This window comes from Octodon degus, unplaced genomic scaffold, assembly GCF_000260255.1.
Source record: "Octodon degus isolate 3935 unplaced genomic scaffold, OctDeg1.0 scaffold00009, whole genome shotgun sequence".
In the NCBI taxonomy this organism is placed as follows: Eukaryota; Metazoa; Chordata; class Mammalia; order Rodentia; family Octodontidae; genus Octodon; species Octodon degus.
The window spans coordinates 5,689,207-5,700,542 of record NW_004524585.1 but is presented as its reverse complement, the minus strand read 5'-3'; the positions used below and the strand labels follow the sequence as shown (position 1 = coordinate 5,700,542).

At 34.8% G+C, this 11,336-nt stretch overlaps 1 protein-coding gene across 3 annotated transcripts in view; it reads left to right on the top strand.

Annotated features, from left to right (window-relative positions):
• The window catches only part of Kcnt2 (potassium sodium-activated channel subfamily T member 2), a 417,549-nt gene that overhangs the window by 139,846 nt on the left and 266,367 nt on the right, over positions 1–11,336 (top strand). For 2 of the 3 annotated variants that reach the window (XM_023707733.1, XM_004625302.2), the window contains exons 6-7: positions 9,890–9,964; positions 11,028–11,111. The exons of the other annotated variant lie outside the window; for it this stretch is intronic. In XM_023707733.1, the coding sequence (XP_023563501.1) occupies positions 9,890–9,964; positions 11,028–11,111 (159 nt within the window). The remainder of the gene's footprint in view (positions 1–9,889; positions 9,965–11,027; positions 11,112–11,336) is intronic. 3 annotated transcript variants of the gene reach the window in all.

Here is an 11,336-nt window from a genome sequence, read left to right as displayed (position 1 = left end):
TTAGAGTTGAACCCTTTGTGTCTCTCTGGCAAGATGTTCTGCTCCTGAATCAGCTGGGTGGGTCTTGCCTCTAGCCTCTTTGCAGGGAGCTCTGCTTAAGGGTTCCGTGCTGGGCCTGTATGCAGCCTGGGTCAAATGCGGATCCCTGGGCCCCGGGTAGTCTCATTCACTTGCCAGGCCTGTGCTCTGGTCTATTCAGGATCTCGCGGCCTGGGTCGTCTCACTCACTCGCCCGCCTGCACTCTGGGTCTGTTCAGGATCCCGCGGCCTGGGTCATCTCACTCACCGCAGGGCCTGCGCTCTGGGTCTGTTCAGGAACCCGCGGCCCCGGGTCTTCTCGCTCACTCACCGGGCCTGCGCTCTGGGTCTGTTCCTCAACAAGTATATTTAAAGTTATACTTTTGAGAAACATTTATTTAACATAGCAATTTCTTTTTCTTTTTTTTTTTTTTTCCTTTTAAAACAGTGTTTGTGCATATAATCTTCAGAGTAATTTTCAGTCCTAAATTGAGAGCAAAAAGTTTTGACAAAGGCACTATTTTTTACTTTCATATATGTCTTCTAAATTCTCATTTCTGGGGGCCAGTGAGATAGCTCAGAAGTCTAAAGTACTTGCTTAGGTAAGCTTAAGAAAGTGCGCAGGGATGACGGTTTGATCCCTGTACCTCATGCTGCACCAGCCCTTCCCTCAGGTGGGCTGAGCCGGCCACAAAAAAAAAAAAAAAAAAAAAAAAAAAGAAAAGAAAATTCTCATTTTTGTCATGTAAAGACAGTAGGGTCAATTTCAGTTGAGGTTAAGGTTGATAAATAGGAAAGTGCAGAAGGGTTCTGGGGAGATAGCTCAGTGGCATAGGTGCCTGGGTGGCAAGTGTAAGGTCCTAAGTTCGATCCTTGCCACACACACACACATACACATTAGCTAAATATTTATGAAAAGAAATAATGTATTAGAAATGTCAAAGGAAGAAAATTATGATGACATTATGTTAGCTACAGGAATGTAAGGAAAGTGAGAAAAAGCCATTGAGTTTAGAAATTGGGAGACTGCTTTTTGCCTATGTGGGTCAAGTTGCAATGGGAAGCCACTGAGAGAAGTCACTGTTGAATGGAGAATGTTGGTTCACTGGTGCAGGGGCTTCTTAGAAGTAGTGGATGAAGCAGGGATGGTTTTCTAATGATGGAAGCCATTTGCACTGATGCAGAAGATACAGGGAAGAAGAAAAGGTGATGGAAGGTGCAAAGTTTAAGAGAAGTAAAAATAACCAGAAATTTAAGAATTAGTTTTTGGGAAGTCTTTATTTTCTTTGGAGAGTATAGAAAATTGATTATAGGGCCAGCTAAATAGCTCAGCGGATTAAAGCGCCTGCTTAGGCAGACACAGGGACCAGGAGTTCCATCCCCAGGCCTGCAGTGCCGGCCCCACCCCTGGGCATGTTGCAATGGCAATTGAGACTGGGTGTGGTGGTTCATGCCTGTAATCCTAGTACTTGGGAGGCTCTAAACAGAAAAATCACTATGTGCCCAATCTATGCAGTGAGACCCTGTGTACCCTGTACACCTGTTCTAAATACCAAAAAAAAAAAAAAAAAAAAAAAAGATTGATTATAAGAGATAGAGGGGGCTGTTTTAAAATGAGGAAAAGCTAAAGTTAAAGATCTTAGTAATCACATATCACATGGAAATCATGCATACTAAAATTATTTAGAAAGTACTAATTCTTTTATAAAGTGTATGGACTCCGGAAAGAGTTTTTCAATAATTTATTAGTGTGTCTCTTTGTTAAAATATCTCCTCATCGCAAACCTGTATTTTGACTCCTTAAGAAAATAAAACAAACAAACAAACAAAAAATCCAACAACTAAATTAAATTCCTAGATCTTTTTTCTTTTTAAATGCAATTATTACAGGGTCTCATATGCAGCTCAGAGTCCTAGTGATCCTGTGGTTTTTAGCCTTCTCAGTGCTGGGATTATAGGCATGTGTCACCATGCTGGGTCTCGGTGGCTAGCTCAGGATGCCAAGGACTGGGGCTGGAGCAGCAGGTGGTGCCAGGGATCAAACCCCAGTCCCGGAGCTTGCCTAAGCAAGTGCTTAATCTGCTGAGCTATGTCACTGGCCCAATCCTAGATCTTTTTCTTTAAATTTTCTTAGTGTGCCTCTTGTGATGATTGCTGAATCTAATGTAAACAAAACAACATACATATTTTTCAAAAATCTGAAATGAGTTTTTGAGTAAATGAATTATGTCTCTTTCACTACCAATTGAGTATTTGCAGAAACATAACATGGTGAAAATATTAATCTTCATTTGTGAATGCTTTGCTCTAAGATTCAAAAGCAATCAAAGTAACTTTGATGTTTTGCTAATAGAACTCCTATTGTTAATTTAAGAAGTCATTGATAAAGCATACACAAATTCAAGATAATTTTCCAGGGCAATTACATCATGATGAAATTTGTAATTAATTACTTCCTATCATTTTTAAAATGAAAGCGGAGTATTATAAACCTTAGCATGCAGGGCTGGATGCTATAAAATATTTCCATTCCAAGTCTCATGAACATGAATGGTTTGACAGAGGAGAAGTAGATGGCATAAAGTTCACTGTATCACAAAGGAAATAGCAATGACAAAAAAGAGTTTCGTGACAGCAGGACAAATTACTGCTAATTATCTTCTTTCATAAACAATTTCTGACCTATTTTGACTTTTTCTATGGAGTGTAGGATAATGCTTTTGGAATAAATACTTTAAGCGCTCAGTAAAAATTCAGGTTTTTAAATAAGGTAAATTAGGAGAGAGAAATTTAACTGTACTTTTCTTTCAGTTTTTGGGAAAAATAATAGACTTTGCATAAATGGATATTATTATGTTGCATTAACAGTTTCATGCTTTGTATATTGTTCTTCTTTACTCAGAGTTTTGCAATACCAATATTAATGCCAGATTGACATATTTCTTGCATTTTGAATATATACATGTTATGTTTATATTTAATAATGTAAGACACGGATATTATGCATGGCAAATTTTAAGCATCAATTTTATAATTCTTAAAATTAGAGATTCTAAAATATGCATGACAATTTTGAAACTATTTAAATCTCATGGATAATTAGAATGAAATTTACGACAACTTAAAGTCCATTTGAACTTTTCAGATAATGGGTCCAAATCCATGGCACGCAGTAATTCCATTGTCCATGGTATAGAATTGTACGCCCAATGCTTAAATCATTTTTCCATTTGTATTTATAGCTGGTTGGCAGAACGAACACAGCAGTTGCACAACCTTAAATTTCTTATTCTTCAATCACCCTAAAAATCCCTCTCATGGTTTACCAACTGCTTTCAAAATAGAGCTCTAATGGTACCCATCTATTTGGTTCATGGAGTTATTTCCTGTATTGAGACTCCACACCTTTACTTTCCTTCACTCAAGCACCTTCCTCAGATTTTACCTTTTTTTAAAGCTAAGAATTAGTGTTTCAGCCTAATGCAATTTCTTATTTTTACAGTGTATCCTGATGTTTAGCAGCTCATGCTGACTTTCACATGCAATTACCTTTCTTCTACTCCTCTAATATTTTTCTTTGAAACAACATTTCTTAATACAGTACATTTTTATTATGAAAAATAACTGAAAAACTCAGTAAAGGACAGAAAAGTCTGAGAGAGCTACCTTGTAGGCGCTATTGTCCAGTGAGAACAGAGGAGGCCTAACCTTCAGAGGGAAGGACTCATGGGCCCTGTGTTCTGCTTCATCCTGGTAGAGGGAAAACCCTGTCATGAGCAGCTCTGTCCTTAGTGTTCTGAGTCCCAGCTTCTCCTGTCACAGACCTCAAGACGGTACTAGGGAAGCATACTTCTTGAGAACACGATTTAAGAAGAAAGATAGGAAGATGTTAATATGGTGCAAGGGCTAATAAACTTCCTGTTTTAGGCATTAAACCAATAAAGAATGAATACCTGAGGAAATGAATCTAGGCTGAATATTTTAAATGTTTTGTTCTGCTTCTTCTGTCCTTTAGTTTAGTTGTTGAGCTTCTTGGCCTGATTTCCCAGTAATCTCAATTTACAAAGTTGTAAGGGTACCAGATTTATTCTAACCTTACTCTTCTACTGGACGGAATCAAGAAAAATTAAAATATGCAAGTTTTGTAAAAGGAGAAAAAACAAACAAAAGAAAGACCAAAATAGAGCTCTATTTATGCACATACTCACTAAATTAAGGAGAAACAAAAACAAGCCCTTCATACTTGAAAAACCTCTGAAAACAAAAAGAAAACCATCATTCATAAAAAGTTTTTGTTAAATCTCCAATTATTTTTCCTATAGTCACTTTAGGAAAAGTGAAGATTTTGAAAATTTAACCACTGTAACTTATTTCTGGAAAACATGAAAAGATTTTGTCCATGAATCTTAGATAGTCCTACACAACATTGATTCTGTGTCCCATGCCCTGGAGCATGAAATGTAAATATTCCTTTGCTTATATTTGATGCTTATATTTGATATATTCATTTAAAGAAGATAAATTATTCTCATTGAATGTGTTCCATATAGATATTCTTAACATTTAATAATGCAGAAGTGATAAAATTTCCTTTGTAGTTCAATTTTGGGTTTACAACAACTAAATTGCAATAACTGATGTACTTTTTAAAGTGCTTTATAAAACAACCTGGGCAATAGTTCTCAATTTATTTTTTGCTTAAAGATAAAAAATAAAAATCTAATACATTTTAGAAAAATCACATTATTTTATTACTTTTTGCTTAGGATCTAATATGTCTATGCTTAAAATGAAATGATTGGATTAAGGTTCATTTATTTTATTGAATTCTAACCATAAAAAGAATATGAGCATTACACACTTAGAACTGATAAAGCTACTATTCCGAAACTTTTTTCTTCAAGAAGTAACCTTTACGAAAGAGACTAATGCTTTTTATTTCTGTCACCAAGAAGATTAAATGAAGTAAGTCTTTAATATAATTTGATTATGAGGAGGGAATGCTGCCTGCTGCACTGCAGAGACAAATTTAATATAATTTTGAAAGACACTGTTTGTGCCTTTTATATTTTACCTAATAGTTTTTTACGTGGTAACATTCTATGGGTGCATGTTCTTTTTTATTGTAATTTATTTTATTTTGTAGGTTTTTCTGATATAGGTCTGTTGAGACTTCACTGTGGCCAATAAAACTTACCAATCTAGTCTACATTTATTTTCATTTACTATTTTTAAGAGAATTATTGTGTGAGCGAATCAGTTCAGAAGACAACCTGAGATCTTAGAATTAAACCCAGTGAATAACTGAAAATAAGTACACTTATTTTTAGCAAGAAGCATGTGGTTCTTTTCTGCATTTTTGGACAATGGAAAATTAGCCCTCAGTAGGATATTCATTCACTTCCCACAAACTACACCGGAACACATGTCTTTTGATTCAGCAATAATATAACTGAGATAATATAGTTATAAGTTTTATTTAGGAGCATCAGCTGGTCAAACACTGTGCTAGCATCCAGGCATATCAATGTGAAATACACTGAGAACTGGTTGGCACCTCGTGGCACTTACTATTTAATGCTGTAATATGTTAAGCATATCAATATAAATTGAAAGAAATGGTTGAAAGAAAGTGGTGCACAATCAAAAAGCCTAATGTCTCAGTCAGAGTAGGAGGACATGAGACAAGCTAAAAAGACTCAGAAGAAATTAAGTAGAGAATTGAAAGCCATGTAAGAGTTAAATATGCACAATGAAGTTTAAAAGTTAAGAGAAAGGTTTCCATGCTTCTTAAGGGTTGTATGCAGATATATATTAAAAAGGGCTGTATGCAAAGACTTTTTTTTTTTTTGTACCAGAATTTTTTTTTTTTTTGTACCACAAAACTCCCATTTTGTGTATGTCAGGCTGATATTGTGATGCTGATCTACAACCCTGGCTTGGAAAGATATATATTAAAACATATTTTAAGGGTCAAAAATGCTGTGTTGGAGGAATTCCCTTTAAAGTAAGGGTGGAAAGATCAACAAGAGCCAAATGACATAGTGCCTTGGTGTCCAAGTATGTTTGTTTGTGTTGTCAAAGTGTGAACGATTCAAGTGCTTCAATGTGAGCAGAAATTGAGTGTGATGGGGGCACACTATTAAACACAGCTTTTAAATTACAGTTCTTGTAATAGTACAAAGGATGAATTAGGATGGGGCAACAATGATGGAATGGATACTACATAATTAGGAGATTTGACTAGGTTAAAGAGTGAGAGTTAAATTAGAAAGAGCTGCAAAATCAATTTGGATATCAGTAGACATTTTTCGGAAAATTATACCTCAGTAGCAGTGAGGACAAAAAGGATGTCTAAAGGCTATTTGGTTTGTATAACTGGAAGATCAGTCATGGAAGGAAAAACAATTTTTGCTTTTGAATCAACATTACACAGAAGATACTTCTACATCTTCAATATGAAATGATAGATTAGATGGTTGATCTGAGTCAGAATCTGAGAGATAAACTATTAATCCGAGTTAGAGATATAGTATTGAAAATGATAAACTTATTATGATTTGAGATGTAAGATAAAATGTCTAAGAAGCATATACAATATAGATGAAAATTATTGAAACCTTTCCCTCTAAAGATTTCTGTTGAACTTTGGTTACAAGTTTAATGATTTAGTCATAAATGCATTCAGAAAAGTTTTAAACAATGAAATTATTTTCATTTAGAACCATTATAAAAGAATATGAGTATTAAATTTCAAAACATAAAACAACCATATTAAAGCACCTAATGGATGTCTATAATATTTGGGTGTTTTACCTATTAAATACTTAACTTAGTACTGAGTGTATAAAGGTATAAATTCAGTAAAGTTTTACAAGTACTTGTCAAGGAGATTATAATGGGCTTTGGGAGTAAGACACTTTAACTGGAATGAAAATTGTTGACATATTTTAAAGAAGATGTTGTATAAAGTGTATGAAAGCCTGTCTCATCCCAGGATTGTATAACTCGCAATGTGTATGAGTCTGTGGATGAATTTGGAACAGTGATAAAAATATTGTAAAATCAAGCCAACCAGTAGCTACAGTGCAAATTGTGCAGCTCTGTGTAACATAAAGAGGTTGAAGTTTGTTATCTTCATGATGGGAATTTTCCATTAAAATAAATACTTTGCCTTTAACATGAAAGATAAATTAGGAATGAACCCCTCCTCCTCAGATATCAGTTATAAGACTTTGTATGGTTCAAGAAAAATCTTAAGTAGAAAGCGCTTGTGTTTTTCATGGAAATGAGAAGAGAGCCATACAAGACATAGATGGTTTCTGTTTATCACAAACTGAATTTACTTAGTGTATCGCAGTTGCTAGAAAAGCTGATACTAATTTTGCTGTATAATAATGGAAATATCCCATTTGTTCGTTTGCAAGTTGATCAATCACTTTTTTTGTGGTTACTGGTACTGATAAGCAAACCCACAAGGAATAAGCAAGCCAAATGTTAAGTATTGTGAAAACTCTGCCAAGTCAAAACTGATGAGGGAAAGGATACTATTAACATGCCCCCTTTAAAAATGACATAATCAAATTAGTTATACCTGGCATACTGGATATTTGTGGTTTAGTGACAGAAAGACAAAGTAGTCTTCTCACACGTTTTCATAACTGTGATAATCAGGTAAGTTGATTAGCATACGTGAAAATTCTCATCAAATAAGGCCTCGGTTTGTGTTCAGTTCAGACCCACCTGGGGCTGAGAATCACGGAACTACTTTCTATTTCTATTTCCTTACTGTTTTGATGCCAACTGATTGGAGGCCCCCCAGTCAGGGGAAGAGCTGGCAGGGAGGGCAGTCAGCTTCCTGGCTGAGGCTGCCTGAGGGCGCACAAGGGTCTGGGGTTGAGTCACTCTGAATGGTGCATACCTTACATACCTGTGCTGTTTCCTCCCTTGGAGGGTTTTTGTGCCCCACTTAGGCTTTGAGCTCAAGCTCCCTGAAATCTCAGTGCCACCATCCAGTCAGCAGGGCTCTGACACAGACAGAGGGATTGGACACAGACCTAGGTCCCCACCATCCATAGAAGTAAGATTTTATCCTCAGGTACATACAATCTTGGGAAGTGTATACCGTTTAAATTTTTATTCTTCAAATGTCTTCTTTTAATGAAACAAGCACTTATGTTTTAAAATTGGAGGGATTGTGACTTTTTCTGCTCCCAGTTCCCTTTTTTGGTTTCTACATTTTCCCTCATGTTTTATAGCAGCAATTATTCTTAAACTGAGCTAAGTAAGTGGTTCCTCTGAATCCATTTCACTTAGTTTGGGGCAATGAGAAATTCTCCCGAGCCTACACATAGCATTTCCATACAGAGGTATTCTCGGTGTTGCCCTTTCCTCCACTTGTTCTGTCATGTTTCACTTTTCACATAATCTGAATTATCTAAAAGGGCGATTAACTGAGGCTAACCAAACCTGTTGGTATCTTACCTCACCAGCAACAGCTGACCTAGAGCCTTGCTTTGGGCTGTAGTCTAGTGTTCCATCACTATATTATTTTAAGTCATTGGGCTCTGACTAAAGATTAGGAAAGACTCTCAATTTTAAGTCAGTACAATAAGATAATTAGAAATTCTAGGAAAACCAGATTTCCAACTGCTTTCCCAGTACATAGATCTTGTTATAGATGAATAAACTGCTTCAGGAAATTCTGAGTTCTTTCTCACTGGACACTGTACTAGTCTGTTTTCTGTGGTTACAATAAAACTATTTAAGCTGTCTAGCTTTATAGTCTTGTAAGGAATAGAAAAGTCTTGTTTATCTTAATCTGGAAAGTTTAATGACTGAGTGGCTCTATCTATCTTTGGCATGTCGTGAGGTCCTGGTGGCGGATGATATTCCATAGGTTGTGGTGTGAACAGAAGAGATTACACAAAGACAAGAAAGCCAGAAAAATTCAGAGGCCAGCCTTGTTACTTTTTACGAAAACTTGAACTTGCAGCAACTTACTGGGATATTGCAAGCACTCTATTAAACTATCAAAAGTGTACCTTGTGACCTAATTGTCCTCTGCTTGTCCCTACCTGCTGAGTGTTCCACCATCTCTCAGTATCACCACATAGTGGACCGAGCTTCCCACAAATGAATCTTCTGTAAGACACAGTGAGAACACATTCCTACCATGGAAGATGCCATCGAAGAAAATTTTATTGATAATATGTTCGGATCAATTTCATGAGCATGTTGTTATGTATTTGCTCCAGGCTCCATGATTAGCAGATCTCTATGACTAATTGAATATTCTGATGCAATCTTCTGGAAATTGTTAAAAACTTGTTAATAAGAGACCTCAGACATTTATTTTGCGTAAGGCTCTTCAAATTATATACTTAGTCCTAATAGTGTGCTTTGAGGGTTGGGAGATTGGAAAAAGCCCTTTTTAAAAATTTGATTCTCATACAAATATCAGCAACAGATTTTTGTAAGCAAGAGTGTTTTATGAACATACATAGCATGGTTTTCAGAGAGTAAATAGATTATAGTAATAAACAATTGACTTTTTAATTGAATCTATGTTTTGCTAATGTATTTTAATTTTACGAATAACTTTTTTCCATAACATGTTATATGACTTAAATATTGTGTACACTATTCATGGGTTATTATGAAGAACAACTTTACTTGTACACAGTGCAAAACTGAAAACACCATTATACTGAAAATTTTCTCTTGTTTTTTGCTACATTTCCGTGTGGTAGATGAGTATTCTGATAATATAAGTGTCTTTATTACTAGAGAAATTCTAAGTGCTCTCTTTTCTCTTTTTAATAGGATTTATTATAATTTACTTTCTTTTTTATTTATTCTTTCTTGGAAGGGAAACATTTGGGAACAGATTTTACGAATACCCTTCATCTTGGAAATTATTAATGCGGTTCCCTTCATTATTTCAGTAAGTCCCACAATCTTTAAAAAATATGCAAATTTAAGCAAGTTATTTAAATCTAAATACTTTTAAATAATATAGCACCTTAGATAAAGGTATTTAGACTGGTTAGAATCATAATACTGAAAAATAAATAACTGAATTGTGGTGTCATAACAAAAATGTAATGAGATTTCTTGCTTATATTATACAGTTTTTGAAAATAAAAAGTAGATAAACAAATATTTGTAAATGTTTCTCACAATAAGAACATATTTATATTCAGTTTAGCTACAGGATTTACTATGAAAAGTTTCTAATAGAAGGTTGTCAAAAACTAGACAAGTCTCAATTGGCTTTTGTCAAAATACTACGTAGTACCAATTCCACAGTGAGCCTGTTTAAGCACAGTCCCATAGATATGTAACTCAGTATGTACCCATTTGCAAAATTAGGTTTTAAACTCAATTTCACAAAACAATGTCTTTGGTCTTAGTCTCTTAACACTTTATTTGAATTATATTTGAAACATTTTTTAAATAAGTAGAATTTTCTGAAGGTATTGCTCACTTCTGGCAATTATTTAGAGTGCTTCATATACAGTGGGAACTAAAACTAGATTAGATAACAAGCCAAATAAACAAAATTCCAACTGAACATAGATTTACCAATTTCACATAAAGTGGTTGACTCGGAACAGATTGGATTGCATTGCTTTAAAAGATAAAGCTCTTCTCTTCACTGCTGCTTACCAGCTCAAGTTACAAGGAATAGAGAACCAATGTTCTACCATAAAGCAGCATACTGAAATATTTATTAATGGAATTAGCACGTTACATCTGATAACTAATGAGAATGCATTATTTTCTTTTCAATTCTGTAATGATTTCCCTAAGGAAAACTTAGACAATGAATGAAAGATCCTATCTGCTCCATATATTTATTTGATAATGATTTTCAGTTATATGCTATCTGCTTTCAATGACTCTATTATCTATCGTGCATTTCATTTGGTCATCTATTTCTTTTTAATTTCCTAAGTACAATTTCTTGGTTGGAGGTAAAAATTAAATTTTGGCTTGTATTTTAGATATTCTGGCCTTCATTAAGGAATTTATTTGTTCCGGTCTTTCTAAACTGTTGGCTTGCCAAACATGCCTTGGAAAATATGATTGTAAGTATAAAAATTAAGGGCAAGTACAAAAAAATCCTGACATTTTTCCATCATTCCCTTTTTCTACTTCCATTCAGGGTTTAAACAAAGATGTTTGGGGTGTAGTCATTTTTGCTCTCATTCTGTCTCCTCCCATAGGAAGTAAACCATGTGAAATTTTGTTTAATCAGTTCTTCAAATATTTTAGTTTTATTATTTCTGTTAAATTAATTTAGTGTCTTAGCA